Below are 22,565 nucleotides of genomic sequence, written 5' to 3'. Positions count from 1 at the left end.
AGGGTGATTTACAGTGACTTGGGTATTGCATGTATACTGATCTTTTTGTGTGGCGTTTGTATTATCTATTATTTTAGTCTTTTTATTAGTATCATTCAGTATTTTACAAATAAATCTCTAAAATGAGGGTCAATATCCATCGCTAACGATACATCAGCCTGTACACACGCAAAAACTGGGACACCACTTGTAATTATAGCCTGGAATTCAAACATTGGGCCATCAACAATTGCAATTTTCTGTTTCTCAGCGAACACTATGCACACCGTATGCACATCTAATTACGGATGAGATACTTCATTAGAGTTTGGCATCAAGCAGGAGGCCACAGGCGGCCTCTCACTCCTCTTTGAGGAGGCCATGGAAAAAAAACAAAAAAAAAACAGCACAAAACATAGAGGCACTGTCTAAAGCACTGTCTAAGGCAGACCCCCACCCCCACCCCCAACAACAAAATACATGACAGAACAAAAGGGCAGAAATTCTGCACATATACAGTATAGTGGAGTGAGGGGAAGAGACACTAACGCAGCATAATGCCTCGCCTGCGTGGTGGGCCAAAATCTTGGCTTACTGGAAACATGAGTCACGGCTCCAAATATGTGTCTGACACGTTCTGGCGTTCTCCACCGGTCCTGTGTTTATCAGGCTAAATATCGACATCTGCTCCAGCTTACAGAGAGGGTCCACAAGAGAACACTGGAGCACTTCTGGCTGCTTTCGACTCTACAACAGGCCTGTGAGCACAGCCAGGGTGAAGGGGTAGGACTGTCCGCCGTACGGGAGGGTGTTACACATCACAACACCACCTACCCTAACAGTAAAGCTGGTCTCCTGTCAGATTTTTTACCATCACTGCTACTCTGTAAGACGTGAATATGGAAAGAGGGAGATGGTCCAGCTTCACTGACACACATAGGAGTATATCTCCTATCATATTTGACAGACTAGCAGCGATTGCAGAATCCCGTCCCATCCGAGTAGTGGGAGACTTTCCAGCACACAATGAAAGCAAAGTCCCATCTATAGCTACGGAAATCAGTGGTAAACACTGTTCACACCCACATAGTATCCACTCACATAAGTCCAAACACAAGGGCAGTTGGCAAATCCACAGGGAAGGGATTTGGGGAGCTGGATTTTTTTTTTTTTTTTTTTTTTTTTTTAACAAAATGTCTATGCCTTCAGGGTCAAGAGGGGTGCTGTAATGCCTATAGGTTTTAAAATCTACTTTTGAATTTTTTAATACTTTTTAATATGTTTGGTAGTGTTATTCTCATGACATGCTATAGGCCAACACCGGGCCCTGCGGTCAGTGGGATTTCTCAGGTGGGATTCTCCCTGAAAGCATATAGCTAGCTAGCTAACTTACATACATATTTAGGTGTGAATATGACAGTATGCATAGGTTTTTGGAAGGGTAGCATATAAGTTACCCAATTGCTCAATATTGTGAGATTACGACTGGCCTCACAGATCTTCACCGGAGAAAAAGCCCCCTAACCGACGCAGCGTCTCCATACAGGCAGGACTAACGCACTTCACGCTCCACAGGAGGACAGACTGGAGCTCCCTGAATGTTGACAGTGTCAACAGAAATGATTACAGCCGCCACAAAGTTAGTTTGCTAGCTAGCTATCTCTCTTCTCTTCTTTAAGGGCGGCTGGGCTGCCAACTGACAGTGCCTTGCCCTTGTTGGGCTCGCCTCCTCACGAGCTACGCTAACAAACATCGCGTTATGGGGAGCCTCTCTCTCCCTCTCTCTCTCTCCCTCTCTCTCTCCCTCTCTCTCACACACACACATTAATAACTGTGCTGCCACTTCGCCAACTCGCTGCGCAGTCAGCTCCGCCGAGCTTCTGCTGCACTCCTAGAAAAGAGGACCTCTGGTCTCTCTTTAACGATGCCCACTGCCCCGAAACTGCTCGTATTTACCAGCCCCGCTGTCTCCCCAATCTCCCCGAGGCCTCTGGCGAGGGAAACCCGGACAGTCGTCGCCGTTCCGCCGCTACGGCAATGACGCAGGGCTTCGCTATGCGGTCTCGCGCTCGTTCATGGCTTACCTGCAGATGTTCCTGAAAACGGATGGGTAATATCTGCGCCATTCCTGCACCGCTGCAAAAACAGACCAGGCGAGGAGATAAAGAAGGAGGGGAAGGGGACACCGACAACAGTTGTTTTTCTCTCCTCGGAGCAGCCGCAGAGCCGGCAGATGCAGAAAAAAGTGGGCGCCTGTTAACAACCCTGACCGGCCAGCGCCGCTACACTGCTATTCACCCGAATCATCCACTCCGCTCACCCACCCGCTGGGACATGAGCACCTAACGCCTCCGCTCGAGAAAGTAGACCCGAGAAGGACAGGCGAAGTAAGAGGTACGAAAGCCACCACTGCCAGGTCCAGTAAAACGGGGTGGTCGATGGTATTCACGCAGAAACCAAAAATCGTGGTTAAAGTTTGTGGCCAAAAGCAAATTTTTTGGCGATTTGTGAACATAAGGACTTGTGTACCCCTCCGCTGCCCCCTTCCCCCAGAAAAGAGCACGTGATGGACGCCCCACCACTCCTATTTCTCAACCCAGGTCTGGCAGAGAGTACGACACCAAACTAATAATAATAATAATAATAATCATAATAATCATAATCATAATCATAGTAAAGATATTAAGGAAGACATTCTACATATAAATATAACACTACTGTAGTAAATAGCAATTACATTAAAATGTAGTACAACAAATAGTAGTAGTACATAGTATATAAACACAGCATGTGTGAAGCCATAATAATATATTATAATGTTTTTACAATAACTAATAATGACCCTAACAACAAGTTGCATCTTCCTCATAATATTAATAATAATAATAATAATAATAATAATAATAATAATCATAGTAAAGATATTAAGGAAGACATTCTACATATAAATATAACACTACTGTAGTAAATAGTAATTACATTAAAATGTAGTACAACAAATAGTAGTAGTACATAGTATATAAACACAGCATGTGTGAAGCCATAATAATATATTATAATGTTTTTACAATAACTAATAATGACCCTAACAACAAGTTGCATCTTCCTCATAATAATAATAATAATAATAATAATAATAATAATCATAGTAAAGATATTAAGGAAGACATTCTACATATAAATATAACACTACTGTAGTAAATAGTAATTACATTAAAATGTAGTACAACAAATAGTAGTAGTACATAGTATATAAACACAGCATGTGTGAAGCCATAATAATATATTATAATGTTTTTACAATAACTAATAATGACCCTAACAACAAGTTGCATCTTCCTCATAATAATAATAATAATAATAATAATAATAATAATAATAATAATCATAGTAAAGATATTAAGGAAGACATTCTACATATAAATATAACACCACTGTAGTAAATAGCAATTACATTAAAATATAGTACAACAAATAGTAGTAGTACATAGTATATAAACACTGCATGTATGAAGCCATAATAATATATTATAATGTTTTTACAATAACTAATAATGACCCTAACAACAAGTTGCATCTTCCTCATAATCATAATAAAATAATAAAAATAATAATAATAATGCATTTATTTATTTATTTATTTATTTATTTATTTATTTATTTATTATATAAACACAGAATGTCAAAACTGGGACACAACTTGCATTTCACTATTACGTTTTCTATATAGTACCATCTACAATTTTTTGTCTCCAGTCTGAAAACCATTTAGGCATCCAGTTATTAAACAATGGTTCTTTGAGTTGTCATGGCTCTACAAACATATTTACATTTACATTACATTGATGGTATTTGGCTGACACTCTTATCCATAGTGACTTACAATCTAATCATGGTCACACTGCATTAATTAGTTAACATTTAGTTTATTAAAACAATGACATGCATTATACATCGCATTTGAAATTCACTAAACACTCAAAAGAAAAGATATATTAAACATTTCTGTATGGTGACAATTTGAGGGTAAATAGCAGTAAATGTGTGTATGTGTACATATAGTGTGGTGTGTTGTTGGTGCTGGTGGTGGTGTGGGTATGGGAAATGAGAGAGTGGAAGAGAGCGTTATATACGTGATAGTATACATCTACATATGTGTACTGTATATACATATGTTTGTATGTGTTAGGGTAGTGAAGGGTGTGTGAGGTAGGTGGTGTGTTTGGCCTGACTCTTGCTGTCAATCAGTAGGAGGGGGTTATCCTTATGATGAGAGATCATCTCCTGCAGACTGCTGAAGAGCTGAGAGAGAAAGAGATACAGACAAGGGCTGAGTAAAATGCAGCATGTGAGACCTACCAACAGTATGAATTACTCATTCATCATGTATACTGCATGTCCAAATGTATGTGGATGTCCATATGTTTCCATTCCCAAACTATGGGGATTAATGTTAAGTTAGTGACCCCTTAGTGCTGCAGTAACAGCCTTTACTCATCTGGGAAGGCATTTCACAAGACCTTTCATTCAGCCAGAGAATCAGGGAGGTCATGCACTGATGCTGGGCGGTCAGGCCTTGCTCGCAGTTGGTGTTTCAGATCATCCGAAAGGTGTTAGACACAGATCAGGTCTTATAGACCTTGATTCGAGGCACTGCCATGCTGACACAGGAAAGAACCTACCCCAATCTTAATGCACAAAGGTGGAAGCACACAATTCCATTGTATTCTGTAAAATAACCCTTTACTGGGAAAGGGTTATCAATCTGCCCTTAGAGCATCACTCCAGAATATCATCATAGGAAGATTCCAAGGCTGTATGCTTGAATTTATGCCCTTGGTAACAATGAGTGTCACAGTGATATAGTCAAACCCTACATTGGCTATCCTGTTATTGAGAGAACGCAGGTTAGATCCCAGTGATGCCACATTAGGGCTGGGCGATATGGTAATAATACTAGATCACAACGTTTTTTGCATATATATACACATTTTTTCTCACAATACATGTAATAACAGACTAAAAACATCATTAGTGACAGATCCTTAAAAACTACTATTCAGATACTCCACATACTGAATACAGTGATTTTTATTCCACATCTGCTGCTCTTCAACTAATTAAACCAGTGTAATTACACTGTTAGTAATTAAACCTGCATCAATGTTTATTAAGCACTAATAGTATCCTCAATATGCTTAAAAAATCATATTGATATCGCAATACAATAAAATTATTGTCATATTGCCCAGCTCTATGCCACATCAATCCATTGGCCGATAGCATACTTGGCCTCCCCGCATTGCTCTCCAGTGCAGGCATCTATTTGCTGATGTATCGGAATTGGCAGTTTGGGTTCTCCCCCTTTCAAGTGTGTTTAGCTGTGCAATAACGTTGCAATAGCAGCAGTTCAAAAAGATGCTAGCCTTACACACTGAGTGCACATTGCTTGATATAAGAGGAAGCCTGACTAGTGGGTGGCAATCGGAAATTGGACTAAATTGGATAGAAAAAAAGGTTAACAAGCAGAAAGGCTGAAAGACCGAAAGAAGCAACTGAAAAGCAGAAAAGAGCTGGCAAAGCATCTCAAGGGAGGAAACTCAGCATTTGGTGATGTTCATGATTTCAGACTTCAGGCAGTCATTGACTGCAAAGGATTTTACACTTCAGTCCTACTTGATTGCTTTGTTGCAAATCCATTTTTGAAAATTTGCGTCACTGTCCAAATATTTATGTATGATCCAACTGTTTGTATTGCTGTATGTGCTGAAATTCTATACTATAAACAGTCTGCGCATATATATATATATATATATATATATATATATATATATGGGTGGGGGGTCATTCTCATCACTGCCGTCACAGCAGTGTGGTGGTGCCTGTTAATGTGTGTGTGTTACGCTGGTAAAAAGTGGATCAGTGTGAGTGTTTAAACACCTCAGTGTCACTGCTGGACTAAGAACAGTCCACCAACCAGACATATCCAGCCAGCAGCATCCTGGGACCGCAGGATGAAGGACTAGAGGATGCCCAACACAAACTGTGCAGCACACTCCAGCAGCACTGCTGTGTCTGACTGAAAAATATTGTGTATTCCATATGTATATATATATGTTGTTATTCCTATATTTAATTTAACTGTATTTTTCTGTTTATCATATCTGATCACATAACATCTGCATATTTCATTCTATCTTATTTGAATGTTGTTTTAATCCATTGTTTCATCAAATCATTGTGATGGTGCACAGAGGCAAAACTTTATGTCAATCAATTGTGTCAATCATCTTTCTATTGTAGTAACGTGGTTCTGATTTCTAAAAAAACAAAAAAAAAAAAACAAGCCTGGCAATAACCCAAGTGAAATCTTTTAGAAGAAGGTGATACTTCTCTCCCTTAAACCTCTGTACCTCTTCATTTTTCTTGCCCTCCTTGCCCAGGGCATAGCTGTTTAAGTCTTTGAGAAAGCGTACAGGGATGTTGTAGACTCTCTGATTGAACAGCACAACTAGAGTGTAAGGCTGCTGTGCGTTCTGAGCAGTGCTGCATCTAACCAAAAAGGATCCATCCTGAAAGGGAGAGCAGACAAAGAGCATGCATAGTATATCCACAGTGTGCCCAAAAGCAAGGTTTAACTTGAAATACTAAAAGATACATAATTTTTCAGTCCCTGAAACGAATGCTAGGTGTAACAGTAGTTATCCTATAGGTATAGCAGTAGGTTTGTCAGTACAGTATTAAATAGATCAATGAAAATACAACATTAATACAGAAACATAATCAAAATACGGTATACAATACTGTGTTATACTTTTGTGTAGTCCCAGTGATTCATACAAAAACATAAGCATAAAACTGTTTTGGCAAGTTTCATCAAGATTAGATGATATCTGCGATAATTTACCTTGTTAACTTTGAGTAAGGTGTCTTCTGCTGTCTTGCGGCCACATATCCCAGCAAACCACTCTTGGCTGTGCAGCCCTGCCTCCTGAGACACATAAATATCATATCACAGTTAACCACTGTCTGGGACACAGTTACTAATCAAGGGAATTAAACTACTTCTTCTTATTATTATGATTAAAATTAAAATGATGTAAGTGACTTAAGCACTTTTTCAAATAAATGTGCTGAGAAATGTGCTGAATCCTAGCAAAATGTATTTACATTTACATGGATGGCACTTGGCAGATGCTCTTTATCAAGAGCCACTCACATTTGAATCATTTTCCACAGGCAGGTGAATCTAGCACTAGGAGTCTTGCCCAAGGACTCTCATTGTCCACATAATCAAATCCTAGTCTGCCTGAGTAAAGGCAGTGTCGCCTACAATGCTACACCAACCACAGCTATTGCCTTTTCTTGCTAGTAAAAACAGAGCTGGAACAAAACCCAAAGGCACTGCAGCCTTTGTTCAGTAGCAGATTTTTACCTGTCCTCCAGGTGGCATCATTGGCACTGTGTGGGAGAGATGTGTTGGAATTATGCGGGTTACTGAATGTACTGCAGCTCAGAAGCCATTTCAGAAAGGCAGATAAACCAAATAGAGAAAAAAAAGTAATCTCACCAGCACTCTCCACTGAAGGAGGAAGCGGTGGACTGAAAAAGAAAAAGAGGGTTTTTGCATCAGACCAGTAGTAGTTATTATTATTATTATTATTATTATTATTATATACCAAAGGAGACCAAAATAGCACATCTAGCAAATTTAAGTTCTGATATGTATAGACATTAAATAAGTTCTTATACATTCTGGTCCTGGATGGATTCAACTCCTCAGCTAATTACCAGGTTTAGAAGGTGTGTTAAGTGATATAATACCTATTGGACTTTCCTACTAATTTACTTTTCCATAAGTATTTTTGTACATTTCTCCAGTTTGGTACTTGATATTGCTGTCTTTTTTGCGCTCATCCGTTTCGATCTATTTGTTTAGCATATTCTTGAGTATCAAAATGTAATATATACTGCTGAAATTCACTTGAGCATGGCTCCCTCTGGTGTGTGTTTGTGTTTTACCTGGGTTTGGGTTCTTTCAACCCGAAGGGTAGAGGAGGTTTGTTGTTTGGCGTGGGTGGCGGCGTTTTTACAGGAAAGCTGTGGCTCCATATGTCTGGAGGTGGACCTGTGATCAAGACACCAAGATCATCTTTAGGAAACTGGAATTACAATTATGAATAAATATGATTAAAAACAGTGAAATGGAATGAAAAAAAAAAACACAGCCAACTGGGTAGAGAAACAGAGGATATTAGAAGATGAAGCCTCTCAGTGTAAGATGCCGACCCACCCCTGGTCACATGAGTCAGGTCCTTATCAAGTCTACTTGATGGCTATGGTCTAATTCAGAGGGTCTCAAACTTTCTGGTGACAGAGATTCCTTCCAGTGTGAAAAAACCCACAGATCTAGTTTATGAATGCAATTCAGGTGTTGGAATTTTGGGCAGGTTTCTTTGTGCTGTTCTCCAGTTTCCTTTTGGGTTCTACCTGCTCAGCTACTGATAGTCTCCAAACTCACTAGTCACTTCACCTCTTTCTTACATTGTGAAAATGTCTTCTTCTTTTTTTTTAAGGCTCTGTACACCAACAGCTTGGCTATTTGCTAAATATTAGATCATTGCAAGTATATATATATATATATTCATTAATTAACACATTTTTTATAATATGTGTTTTAAGTATAATATGTGTTTTAGTAAAAATGTCTAATTCTACTGGGAGAAAGTTTTACATATTTCAAAAAATACAAACAAGCACAATTATGTGCCAGTAAAATCAGACACTTTCAGGACACATGAACTCTACCACATGAACCATTGAGAAGCACATGTCTGGTTCACTCTGAGATTCAACCTAGGATCGTTTTTTCAAATCATTTGATCAAAACGTATATCATTAGATAACATATATGTATCATTGATGTATCAGTGATTTTCGCAACACTGCAGAAGAAATATACAAAAAATATATGATTGTGGGAGAGTTGTGGAGAAAGTAGTATATTTTGTTTTAAGGACAAGTAAAGAAATAAAAGGTAAATGCCAATTTAAATGTTAAATTAAATTAATATTTTTGTCTATTTAATTTAATTAAATTGTATTTTATTTTATTTTATTTAAGGTTTTATGAAACTTATTTAATTTGAAAATTAGTGTGGAGATTATGTTCGGCACCACAATTTGATCAACAGAGAAAATATAAAAAAATGGAAACTTTCACTACATCACATAATTTGAAAAAGTAAATTGTTACAATTATAACAGCTTTGCAAAATCTTTTTTTCTGAGGAAATTGTAAAAATGTTATAGTAAAAATCTTCAAGCAACCCCAAACCCAAAACCAGCAGTTATGACAGATACGACAGATAAGACTGCAAGAGATAAACAGACTGACCTGCCTTCCCCAAGTCACCAGCAATAAGATTGTTCTGAGGAAAACCAAAACAAGCACTGTTTTGAATATTCAGATGTGTGAGGCTACACGGATGTGTATGTATGTGTATGTGTGTGTGAGTGTGTGTTTGTGAGTGTAGGCAGTATTTACAGATTTGGCTCTAGGGACAGGTGGTTTTACACTGGAAAGGAAAAAAAGAGAAAGCATTTTCAAACAGCTTAGTCTAGTGATTCTCAGTCCCTGTCCTTCGCATGTGTGTGTGTTTTTTATCCGCTCTTACACACCTGACACACCAGCCATTCATGAGGTAAGTCAGATGTGTAAGAGCAGAGCAAACAAACACATACTCACTAGCGATCAAACACACACAGTGACAGTAAGCCCATTGCTGCAGCACCCGGGGAGGAGAGAGGGTGAAGGGCCTTACTCAAGTGTCTGACAGTGGCAGCTTGCCCAGCCCAGGTATCGAACCCACAACCCTGTCATCAATAAGCCTGGTGCTCTAACCGCTGAGCCATCACTTATTGTTGTATAATTAAGCTCACATAAGCTCACATAAGCGATGCTGAATTCTCCATTTTTCCACCGTTGCTCCACAACATCAAAATCAGCAGCATTTAAAACTGGAAACTAAGGAATTTACCAAAACAGTCACTGCTTTGCTCACATGCAATTAGCAGGGAAGCCTGTTTCTGTATCTGCATGATTTTTCGAGCCTTAATCTCTGGTGACGCCACAGCTGACCAAAGCTGAGAGAGAGTAGAATTGGCCTGCTTCTCTTTTTGGTGGATAGCAACAGCCCCATCACTTAGCGTGATGCTGTTCGACTAGCTTGGTCTTTGCTGCTCGTGCTGGTCAACCAGCTTAGTTATGCTTGTCATGCTGGTCAACCATCTTGATTGTGCTGCTTATGCTGGTCAACCAACATGGTCTAGCTTGGTCAGGCTGATCATGCTTGTAAACCAGCTAGACATTTGGATGAATGCCAATGTCAAACTGTAAAACTTGCCCAACTTCCTGACAGTATCTGTAAATGAATGCCTTTAGGAGACACCACATGGACGTGTGATTTCTAAACTCATGCATAAAATACATGTAGGCTACACAGACACACACTGGATCTTTTCTAAAGTTAAAGCATTGTATTCCTTTTCTATTTTCTGTTTTGGAAAATTGAATATAGAATAATCTCAGTAAAGCCCTACAAGCACAAGCATAGCATTATAAAAACACCTGCTCTCGCACACATACGTCATACGTACACAAACTTACATGGGTGAAGGAGGCATGTTAGGTGGCAGGACCACGCGAACAGCACCACGCGGTATTGGTGGCCGTGCTAAAACAGAAAGAATTATGCAATCAAATGAGAGATGGTTTGTGCTTAGCGGTTAAAGGCATTGTCAAGATCTTTTTTACACAGGCATACCTTTCAAAGCATTTCAAAGACACACGTCTATTATCTGCTTACAATTTACCAAACTTGTCTTTGTCTCAAAAGTTGTCCTCAATACCAGACAGGGACATCACTATGCCAGTTTTAGGAGGGGTATTTTAATAATAAAATACTACACAAGCTCTTGTAAAGTTCTTGTGAGTTTATTAAAAAATAACATGTTGCTACATACAGGTGAGGAGACATAGAGAAAGCTAAAGAAGAGCTGAAGGACCAGGTCTAATCAGATACACTTCTATAGTCCTATAGTCTGTATTTAAATAACTTTTAAAACTTGATGCTTGTCTAAAAGAAAAGGGAAGTTGACGGGTACCTTTTAAGTCATATCAGATCTGTGTCCAATACTAACCAGAAAGGGACGAATCTACTATGTGCCACCTACACCATAAAGCCATAATCGCTGCAGTGCAATGAAAAACATGTATCTCCATTTTTGTCAAGTTTTCTCCATGGTTTGAACCCTGTAGCTGCTCTAAACCCTGTGTCAATAATGTTGGATGAACAGGCCAATAGAAATGCCACAAATCCCTTAATTAATTAATGAATTAGGTAATAAACCCTTATTTGATACTGACTTCCATTCAAAGTTGAGAACAGGAACATTTTGGAGATACTTTAACATAGCAACAGAGATTTTGGAGGCTTATCGATTATCAGGGAGAATGCTTCCAGACCCCCTAATAAAGACTTAGCCCCCCCCCTCATAAATCTGTAGTGACACCAAGCAAGTATTTTTAGTAAAATAAGAAAATGCCTGATAGTCTAACACTGCATAATAAAAAGCTGCGTAACCAACTACAACTACCATGCATAATTGCACTGAACATTGGCCCTACCCACAATGGCAATGAAACAAAGCTAAATATGTCAAATAGAAGAGAGTTAAAAAAAAGAATTACCTGGTGTTGGCTCCACATACACCTCAGGTGGTGGGTCTCTCCCACTCTAAAATAAATGAAACACACTATGAATACAAATACTGCACCAGCTAGGTGATGGAACTGCAGTCATGGTTGATAAGTATAATATTTCACATTAGTTTAGTCCAGTGTGCTACTGCTGGACCAAGGTCTGGAATATCGTAAAGGATCTCAGGCATTTTCTCTGTATTTTGCGATCAGGGAAGTGCTTTCATTCCCTGAAAGCAAGGGAGGTTTTTTTGCACAAGCCATTCAGACCCTCAACCAGGACTGTGTTAAGACTGTCGACTACCTCGACCCCCCCCCCCCCCCACACACACACACACACACACACAGGGCTTTTCACTGAACCAAATTACTTATTATTATTATAATATGCATCTGCTGCTCAGTTGCACATCCACCCACTTTGCACGTTATACCTTATTTACCTTATTGTTTACTTTCATTTTCAGATTTTTAGAGAACCTATGTTTGTTGAGTGTTAGTACAAGGTTTGAAGATTCAGAATTTGTAAATCTTGCAAATGTGATTCAGCTGACAGTCCCTGATTACAACCGGTGACATTGCTCAGGCTTAATTCGGTAATTAAGGACTGAGACGTCTTCAACAGAAAATTAAGCCTTTGCAGTGCTCAAGGTGTCCCAAACCTTTGAACAGGCCACATTGATATCAGCTGTCTGGGCCTGATGTCCATGGTACTGCTTGAAAGGTTCAACAGTGATGCTCACCTGTCCTTCATTTGGGTCCAGGTAAACATCTGAAAGACAGATTTGAGTGATCATGAACACGAACAAGCTTTAGCTCAGCATTGCCAACATGCATAAGGGTAAGTCATCATGCTAAGATGAACTTCCATACCTGAACATGACTCTACACCCAAACCTCCAGCATCAGCCAGAAAGATTACAAGAGTAATGAAATGACTACAGTCAGAAAGAAAAACGATTGCAAGCTGATGGGGGTGGTGTGTGTGTGTGGGGGGGGGGTAGTACTGGTTCAGGGGACGGAAGAGGAGGACAGAGAGAGATTAACCTTCTTCATGGTTAGGAGCTGGTATTGCTGGAGGGCTCTTCCTCTGGGCCGCCTTCTTATCTTTACGATTGATTTCAGGAACTTTAATAAGACAAAAATTAAAGAGACATGAAAGAGTTAGCATGTTGCATACACTGAACCACCAGAGGCCCTATTCACTCTTCGATTTCTTCTGATAAAATATTAATATTTTCAATCTATATCATAGCATCATCAATACGTCTGCTTCCTACTGACACTCTTACTCTGTGCTTTGGAGGCTGTTTCGAGTAAGCATTTTCTTTTATTCCTTCAATTGCTGACTAAAAACCCTTTTTTTTTTAAAGAGCCCTTAATTGATCACTAATCTCTCACTATCTAGCTGTTGGGTATTTTGCATCTTTGTGATAAGGTATCAGTATTAACTTTTGTATTGTGCAACAAAACTTAAACGTGGCTTTGGACTCTATTCAAGCCTATTCATACTACTAGCTATGGATATTCTCTTAGTGGACAACTGAGCACTTCTGGGCATAGAAGCACTTGCTAAATGGAAACGGCAATCTGACGAAATTGATCAGTCTGAAAGTTAGGAATATGGTATTGAAAACCCACTGAGACGTGTGTCAAATTACAAATAACTAATTAATTGTGTAACTCGCTATGTAATTAAAGGAATAATTACATGATTACGTTTGCATAATGGAGTGCAAAATTATTCAAGTTTTAAGGCTCAGAAGGTCAAGGATTGCCACGGAACTCATGGAGACTCATATTTCCAATGGCTTCTTTTTCTTTTTGTTTATTTATTTATGTGTAATTTTTATTGTTATAGTTATTCTTACTGCACTTTAAATAACCTTTAGAACAAGGTTCACTGATGGTGATTCCAACACCTTTTGCAAACATGTGACAGCTTTAAAGTTGAACATTTCACTAAATCTTCATTTGTAACATAATAATTATTATTATGAATACTAGCACTGAATCAAGCAAGAAGTGTCCTACTGCTTAATTAGCCTTGCAAAGTGGATAGCAATTCTTGTCATTTGTAGGATGAAGTGGGCACTCATGCACTCACATTTTCTGTTGTTAGGGTCAATGTAGAACTCCTCTTGGTCAGGTGGTGGCTCGGGTGGTCTCTAAATAAAAATAATGCATTACTCTCGATCTTGTTATTATTTCTGTACATTCAATACTTGCATTATAGACATAATATGACACGTAGCTTTACCATTTTTGGTGTCATCTTGGCTGGCCGTGGGGGCGGCGCTGCCTGTCTTTGGGGAATAACAGGATGAGGGGTTCTCTCAGGATAGCCTATACACAGAAAAACAACCAGGCAATGATTCATTCATTCATTCATTCATCTGCTGGAATACCTGACAGGAATACCTGCTGGAGTTAGACAATCTGGAGTTAGACAAAAATGTGGGAAGGGGTTAGCTAGATTGTTTGAGTTTATTCTCTAATTTAAACTACAGCTGGAGTTCAGGGGAACTTTTTGATGGTGTAGTTTTTCGGAGTTGATTCACCTGAATTCACCTGCACTTCAGGCATTCAATTAATTCATTATCCGCATTACTTCTGCTTTTGTGCTTATTAACAAATGTCTAGTTCGTGCTATATGAACATGTATTAAACGTGCGTCGTGTTCTTTGGAGTAAGCGGCTGCACGCTTAGGCAGAAACGTGCAGGACATGATTTGGTGGTTGATGTGGCGCAACAGATAACACCACTACCTGCCAGTGAGCTACCACACCATGCGGAAGCCTGAGGTTCAATTCCCGCTCCAGGTCACTATGTTGCGCTACACCAATAAGAGTCCTTGGGCAAGACTCCTAACCCTACATTGGCCCACATCTGTAATATGAGTAACCTTGTAAGTCGCTCTGGATAAGAGTGTCAGCTAAATGCCACAAATGTAAATGTAAATGATTTGTTCATTGAATCAATGAGCATATATTTTCCCATATATTTTCCTCCAGTCTTGGTTACAGTGGCAACCTACAGAGTAATTAGCTAACTCGACTTGTCTCTCATGGTAGACAGAAGTATTTTTTTTAAGTAAATGATGGGGATCGTGCTAGCTAGCTACGTCGTCTCAGTTGCTAAAGCTAATGCTAGCTAGCTACCTTAGCTAACAAGCTAAACAGCTGCGTTGGATAGCTAATGTAGCTAGGTTAGCTAGGCAGGCTAACACTTGACAGTTTTATAAAATTGTTGAATATAAATAGTAAGAAGCACTAATGGTGTCTTTTATAGTCATTCTCGGTGTTTTAAAGTGTTTAAAAATATTAGTTTAATAAGTGCAACTTTTTTGCATTCTCCACAGTCACACACAGCTTTTAGACGAAGAAGGTTCACACCAGAAGAGGTTCCTCTGTGGCATTGCTCAAAGAACCCTGTGTTCCTACTCAAGCTCGAGTTTTTGGCCAGTACACTTTTACCTCATTATTCTATTTAAAGTCAACTTTGTCATTCCTTGTCACCACAGAAGTGTTGAGGGAGGAACTACATAGCTAGTGTTCCACCATGAAACGTGAAAGCGTAGTAAGTAACAACACTTTTACATGTGTGGGTTTAGGCTACTCCACCCACTCCTGCAAGATATCCGAAATAGTTTCAAGGCTGCGTAAAGTCTGTGGAGGTTAAAGAGGTCAGAGAGGTTCATGTACCGAGGTAGACATTCTCCTCCACAGGCTGACGTTGGACTTTGATGGTTGGACGCTCACAGGGGGGAGCCTCATACGTATCACCTTCTTCTTCACCCTGCATGCAAACATACAAACCCATCCATGACCATAGTTATGACCGTATGTGTCAGTTTCTCAGTTACGGATTAAGGCCGGATTTCTCAGTAGGGATTGTAGTAGGGACTGGCTCTGTATGTCCACACTGGTTCTGCTAGTATAGTCTTTGTATACATAAGAGCAACCGCTGATGAGGACGAGAGCATTTAGGTTGGGATGTAAAAGAAACTTTGCAGTAGCAAAGGAACTACTTATAAATCACGTCATTCAAAGATTTTGGGAGGGAAGTGAGAGGTGGTGGCACTGAATGTCTTTCGTCACGAACAAGAAGTGAGATTCCCTTTCCTTTCCACATAGCTACCTATTGTGCACCCAGACTCTGGCCAAATTTCATATTCTGATCTACTGATCTACAACGTTTTTCAGTGTAAATGTCTTGAAAATTACTCCAGTAAACCTAAACCCAATCATCAGACAGTTTGGTAACAAGTTAAGCCTCTGTAAATAGTATGTAGAGGATCATCAAAATAATTGCATGATTGCTAAATTAACATTTTCTACATTTTCAATGACAATATCGATTAACCTAACAGATGAAGACTGCAGGGTGAGGTCGTATGATCCCAATAACACACTATAAATTGCCTTCTATAATCATTATCATAACATATTACCAGCATTGTCATTTTTGGATCGTTAAGCTTCAGTCTATTTGTCCCAGGAATGCATTGCAACCAGTATGGTGATCTATGTGACTCTACTAGCATTCTGTTTTGTACACAGTGCTGTGCAAGTGGTCTCAAGGATACATGGCAAATTATTCTAACATATGGCATATGACTGCTACATATGTAAATGTGAAGAGTGTGAAGAGAGAAGAAGAGTGATCACAGTGAATTTTACTGTGCAACCACTACACTTACGAATTCATCCTCAGACCAGCCGTATGCAACGCTGTTATCTAAAACATGAACAAAGAGTGAGCGAAGCATCACGGTAATCCAGATACATACATTATACAGACAGTTTCATTGTACTGTACAACCCTGTATTAGTATAATGACACAAAATTTTAATTGAATACACCATATGTCCAAATATTTGTGGACACACCTTCCAATGAATGCATTCAGCTACTTTAAGTTGCACCCACTGCTGACACTGATGTCCAAATACACACACATACACACACACACACACACACAGTATTGGCAATAAAATAGGACTCTCTGGAGCATTTACATTTACATTTATGGCAAAAACTGCTTTGCTGTTTACTCAGAAAATACCCGTAGCTAGTTTGTACAGTCTTGAATCTGATGCAGTGTTGATCCAACGCTCTCACTAACGCTCTTGTCACTGAATGCAATCAAATCCTCACAGCAGTGCTTTGAAAAACTAGTAGAATGCCTTCCCTGGATGGTGTTGGCAGTTACTCCAACAAAATTAAAACTAATTCTTTTTTTTAATGAAATCGATTTCAGAAGAAACAATGAATAAGCAGGTGTCCCAATACTTTTGTCCATATAGTGTATGTTCCAGCACTGTGTAATATAGTCACTGTCATTACAAACCTTTGTGTCTCTGTAATAGTGCTTATTTATCAGAATTAAATGAACAGCAACCGTGTGTGTAATTCTAAGACATAAAAATGTCTAATAACACAAGAATATATACATTTATGTAAAACATTATTCCAAGTAACACTGGACCATTTCTACTGGTCCATTGCTAATGAGCTAATACACTTCCCAGCTTCCCAGACCAGCAAATTGTCACCTTGCATGTTTAAGGTGGTATTATTTTCAGGCTGCTGCAGATGGCGTTGCACAATGATGCTCACACTATAAATACCTGCAGGGTGTGCGATGGGATTCAAAGATTAGGGACTGAGAAGAATGCAGTGCAGTGAATGCCTCGTTCGGCGGTGGGAAATGGGTCACAAAGCAGATGTTAATGATTGGCAAAAAGGAGGAATTTCATTTGGGCGTGCCAAAGGCTATAGTGCAAAGCAGGAGTATGGAAGCATACGGTCATACGGGTCTACCAGCAGTGGCAAACAATTTCAGACCCATTTTCCACACATAGAACAAGACATTCACTGTAGTGTACCACCTCTTCTCAATCTATGAATCCCGTTGCACACCCCGCAGGTATATATAATCCCATCATCCTTGTGCCATGCCATCTGCAGGACCCTGAAGTGACTAGCACCGCAAAGTGACTTCTTTTTTGTCCAGGGTGCTTATTAATGCAATAACCTGGACAGAATGGAATGATGTGAAAACAAACAGAAAAGGGGATATAAAGTCTGACAGCAAGGATATGGTGTATAAAAAGCCTAATTAAAAAAATCCTACATTTAAGCAGGACTTATACATTGGACTAAAAGACTAAAAGTTTACAATTGTGGTGCATGAAGTCTTCTTACATGGCACCCACTCGTTTCAAATCCAGCTTAAATCAAATTATTTTACAGGACTCTAATGCTTAAAACTCCTAACACTTGAGATGAACGAATGGCTACATTTCTCTCTCCTTGTCAGGCCATTCGGCCACCTTGAAAGCACTGAGAGCACAGATAGGCCTACTTGAAAAATAGGGCGAGCCTGTGTTTACGTGGCCTCCACTTCATTTCAGTGGTGGATGATATATGTAACAGGAGGGATGTAAAAATAGGAAACTGGTAAAACAAGACTAAGACTGCTGATGTTAACTAACTAATGATAAATAAGACTTGCTTCATTCTTGGACGTGATTCATCCGTCCTAACTAACAGTGAAGTCATTTATTTCTGCACATAAATTTTACTCCTCTATTTTCTGCCATTGATGCAGAAAACAAGCAGAGCTGAAGACACACCTTCGCATGTCTCTCTTTTCTAACTATAGAAAGCCAGTGAGATATGGACATTCTTGACCAACCTGTTGAGCAGTCCAACACGTTTCCTTCCTGTGCATTTTAATTTGCTAAATATAAACCCCTGTGCAAAACACTCTTGATTTGACTGACAAATACATTTCAGGGCAGACAAAAAAAATGCAAAAATGAGTTTTAAAAAGTTCGACCACTGACAGGTGTGTATTACAGTGACAATAAACCAATTTCAACAACATTGTGCAACTCAATCTGCAACTCAGCACCTCTATCCCTTTCATTACACTGTACACCGATCAGCCCTAACATTAGCACCATCTGACTAATACTGTGTAGGTCCCCCTCGCGCCGCCATCTGACCAGTCGAGGCATGGACTTTACAAGACCTCGGAAGGCGTCCTGTAGTACCTGGCACCTAGATGTTAGTGAGGTGGGGCCTCCATGGTTCAGTGGTTGTCCTGTCTTGGACCACGTTTGTTAGGTACAGACCACAGCATTCCAGAAAACACTGAGATGATCTGACCCGGTGGTCTAGCCATCACACTTTGTCAAAGTGACTCAGATTTTTGTGCTTGCCAATTTTACCCGCATTTAACGCATCACCTTCAAGAACTGACTGCTCATTTGCTGCCTTATATATCCCACCCCCTATCCCTAATGTTATGGATTATTGGTGTATTCTCTCATCTGCAGCAGAAATACAGTAGTTCTGATCTCTTCAAGGAATTCATACAAAGAAAAACACACCTTGTGCATTAGATTATTGAATGACTAAAGAATGTACCTATTCTCTTGGGTGGAGCAGGAGGTCCACAGTGTCTGTACAAGATCAGAAAGTGAAGAATAAGAATAATGTACAGAAAGGGGGTGGACTGCATTGTGTCAGAAGGCAAAGTGCAATGCTCTTCCACTACTTACCGGTTTTTCAGCTTCTCAAAGAAACTCTGAAAAAGACCACAAGCTTCATGTGAACAAAATGGAATCCCTGCGCATTTTGTAGCCACACATGCATAAGGTTACATTACACACAATCACACACTTTTCACACACATGACACACTTTTTCTGATTACATCAATGGATATCATAACTGTATAAACTGGACACTAATAAAGTCAGTGGAGTTTTCATGTAAAGAGATTCGAGAGTAAAGCATCCGATCCCATTTTGAGCTCCCTCTGAAAAATACACTGTGCAGTTCGGGACAATTTAAAATACAGAATACAGAACACTGCAGAAAGAAGGACTGACACAGTAGAGCAGGATTTTACACAAATACACACCTTCCCATGTCTTCACATGTCTCTCTTTTCTAACTATAGAAAGCCAGTGAGATATGGACATTCTTGACCAACCTGTTGAGCAGTCCAACACGTTTCCTTCCTGTGCATTTTAATTTGCTAAATATAAACCCCTGTGCAAAACACTCTTGATTTGACTGACAAATACATTTCAGGGCAGACAAAAAAAAATGCAAAAATGAGTTTTAAAAAGTTCGACCACTGACAGGTGTGTATTACAGTGACAATAAGCCAATTTCAACAACATTGTGCAACTCAATCTGCAACTCAGCACCTCTATCCCTTTCATTACACTGTACACCGATCAGCCCTAACATTAGCACCATCTGACTAATACTGTGTAGGTTCCCCTCGCGCCGCCATCTGACCATTCGAGGCATGGACTTTACAAGACCTCGGAAGGCGTCCTGTAGTACCTGGCACCTAGATGCTAGTGAGGTGGGGCCTCCATGGTTCAGTGGTTGTCCTGTCTTGGACCACTTTTGTTAGGTACAGACCACAGCATTCCAGAAAACACTGAGCATGAACTCAGTGCATGACTTCAGAAGAACTTAGACATATTTTTCAACCAGGCTCATTCTCATAGCAACACTTCCTGGTACGAGAGGTCAGAGATTATGCAAAGTCGGACGGAGCAGGAAAAACGGAACAGATACTGGGGAATGGAGCATCTGTCTGTATATAATTAACTACTTCATTCTGGTGAAGTCAGGCACCTTATCATGCAAGGCCTTATGCAACAGCCTGCAGCATTGTGCTTCTGTCCCAAGACTGGCCGAACAACCTGGATACACACAATGCGCTCTCGGCCATCAATCAAGCCATTCTGTTAACCCATACTGCCTTGTCCCACAGTAGCCACAGCTACTCCCACAAGTACCCAACACCCACAGTATTTAGGCTATCGCAAAGAAGAAGTGATCCATTAAACTTCATATATTTAGACCTTTTTTGAGGAACATGTACACGTATGAATGAGAGGTGAATCTGAAAGAACACATCCATAAAGCAGAAATGACAAAGACAAGGCGCTAACATATAACTGTGGAGCCCCTCTGACGCCTATCAGATTTTTAATGAAAGGGAAGTGTTTGCACTTGAACTTTCCTGCTTGGTCAGATTAGGAGGGATTAGGTGTCCTTACTAAAAACAGGTTTAAAAAAGGGTGAATTGTTGTGTAGTTCTCAGTGAATAGGAAGACTCCTAAAGGCACTTTCTAGACCAAACAGCACTCTGAATACTCATATAACACAACAGTGGTCATAAATTAGGGGGTCAGTGAAGTGAGATTTAACAAACCAGGGGTGGGTTTCCACAAAAAAAGCACCTAGGCACAAAGATGCTTCTATGATGGTAGAGTGAGCATCACTCTGAACACTATTTTTATGAGTTATCATAGTACTTAGATGCCTTTGGAAAAACTGGGTCCAGATTTGTTAGAGGATCAAGAACTACAGATGAGTTGAGACAGCTATACATGTAGCCCACATTAAACCTCACACCATTTCAACATTTACATCCACTATATTCATTTGATTCTACAGACAGAGAGTAAAAATAAAGAACTGTACATTACCATGGTCATGGTCCTCTTCAGCTCATCAGGAACTGCTGCTGCGAGGCTCGGATGCAAATACACACACAGGAGGGTATGACGGGAGAGTGTGTGGTGGGAGTGTGTGACAGAAGTGAGCTCTTTCCCATGGCTCGCCTATTTGCATGGCGGCTGTGAGGTGTCGTTTGCGTGCCAGGTCGGTTATCGCTAGAAACGAGCAAGAGACAGAAGGCTTTTTGTTTCATGGCCCTCATGGTCACACTGGCGCTGCTAGTTGTGTCTAGTTCTTCAGAGGTGAAGACCACAGATTACAACACAGCAGCAGAGCAAGGTGCAGAACCAGCCCCCATTTCCACCCATCTGTCCAATCAAATTACTACTGTACATCAGGACAAGTAGCTTACCTTAGGATACTACAGAGGTGTCCTGAGCAAAGGCAGCGCTACTGGGACTCTATAAGTGGTGAAATTAATGCAGGTAATTGAGGACGTGTTCCAGAGAAACATCAAAAGCTGCCTTATAAACTGTAGACTTTTTTGTAAGGGGAAGAACTGTGGTCCTGCCTGTGTGACAGTAAAGTTGATATTTGAATCCTCTGCCATGTCCAGCACAGTGCTAAAACTGAATACCAAAAAAACATGAATATAATTATCCTCTTAATCACTCATTAACACACTCACTCACATACTGATTTACATTCCATGATTTAATTATTCACTTATTCAGAAACATATTAACACTTATTAACGTATAAACACACAGTCATTCACATAGTTATTTGCTCACTCAGAAACACACTCACTATTTGAACAGACAAGTTGTGCAAGTTATAGTCTGTTCCATCTAGTGTCGTATAGTCCCTCCAATGTAGTTACGGTACAGCCTGTAGTGTGTTAATCAAGCAGTAAGGTAAACATGTTAGCATGTCCAATGTGTTTCCGTTCCAACGCACGTCATGCAACGTCATGCAATTGTCCTCGTCCAGTCCACCTTGATTTCATGAGTTAAAAGCTAAGCTAGCAAAAGATATTATTGAGAGACTTTCGAAATAGGTTAGTACAGAGAGATGTGTACAAGTCACTGTCTCTACACACAGCAAAGAGAGGAAGAGAGATGAGTGAAAAGGAAGAGGGGCAGGGGAGGGGGGGGGCAAACAAGACTACAGTTAGAATAGCAATACTTCTAAACCACTACAGTTTCCACAATACCAGGCAAATCCGATGGCTTAAGGCCAGTTTATGCTTCTGCTTCGAATCTACGCCATATGCATGTTGTGGCATATAGCATTATATTTCCTCTTTTGCTGCCACACTTC

General features: G+C 39.9%; 2 protein-coding genes across 5 annotated transcripts in view; both read right to left on the bottom strand.

The window, feature by feature from the left end:
- Positions 1-2,303, bottom strand: part of cltcl1 (clathrin, heavy chain-like 1) — a 36,547-nt gene extending 34,244 nt beyond the window's left edge. For 3 of the 4 annotated variants that reach the window (XM_072682012.1, XM_072682014.1, XM_072682015.1), the window contains exon 1: positions 2,064-2,302. In XM_072682012.1, the coding sequence (XP_072538113.1) occupies positions 2,064-2,105 (42 nt within the window). In that variant the 5' untranslated portion in view covers positions 2,106-2,302. Of the gene's footprint in view, positions 1-2,063 lie in introns of all 4 variants that reach the window. The other variant, XM_072682013.1, reaches the window with a different exon arrangement.
- A 1,402-nt stretch (positions 2,304-3,705) lies between these two features.
- LOC140557525 (uncharacterized) lies at positions 3,706-21,346 on the bottom strand. The gene is made up of 19 exons (XM_072682011.1): positions 21,272-21,346; positions 19,314-19,339; positions 19,180-19,214; positions 16,442-16,479; positions 15,444-15,537; positions 14,000-14,085; positions 13,847-13,907; positions 12,787-12,867; positions 12,483-12,511; positions 11,731-11,776; positions 10,648-10,714; positions 9,526-9,556; positions 9,376-9,409; positions 8,002-8,107; positions 7,550-7,581; positions 7,415-7,440; positions 6,887-6,970; positions 6,393-6,551; positions 3,706-4,281 (listed from the first exon to the last, which is right to left on the bottom strand). Exons 1-19 carry the CDS (start codon positions 21,278-21,280, stop codon positions 4,165-4,167), a joined length of 1,161 nt encoding a protein of 386 aa, XP_072538112.1. The 5' UTR covers positions 21,281-21,346; the 3' UTR covers positions 3,706-4,164.
- Between the last annotated feature and the right edge of the window lie 1,219 nt (positions 21,347-22,565).

Source organism: Salminus brasiliensis, chromosome 6, assembly GCF_030463535.1.
Source record: "Salminus brasiliensis chromosome 6, fSalBra1.hap2, whole genome shotgun sequence".
Taxonomy (NCBI): domain Eukaryota; kingdom Metazoa; phylum Chordata; class Actinopteri; order Characiformes; family Bryconidae; genus Salminus; species Salminus brasiliensis.
The sequence above is the reverse complement of the archived record's forward strand: the minus strand, read 5'-3'. Positions and strand labels throughout refer to the sequence as shown.

Bases quoted from the DNA above. Each gene is read 5' to 3' on its own strand.
- LOC140557525 (XM_072682011.1), bottom strand. The intron at 10,715-11,730 runs GTAATTCTTTTT...TTTCTGTTTTAG, and splicing joins GTATGTGGAGCCAACACCAG to CACGGCCACCAATACCGCGT. The intron at 9,557-10,647 runs GTAAGTTTGTGT...TTTCCTTTCCAG, and splicing joins AACATGCCTCCTTCACCCAT to TGTAAAACCACCTGTCCCTA.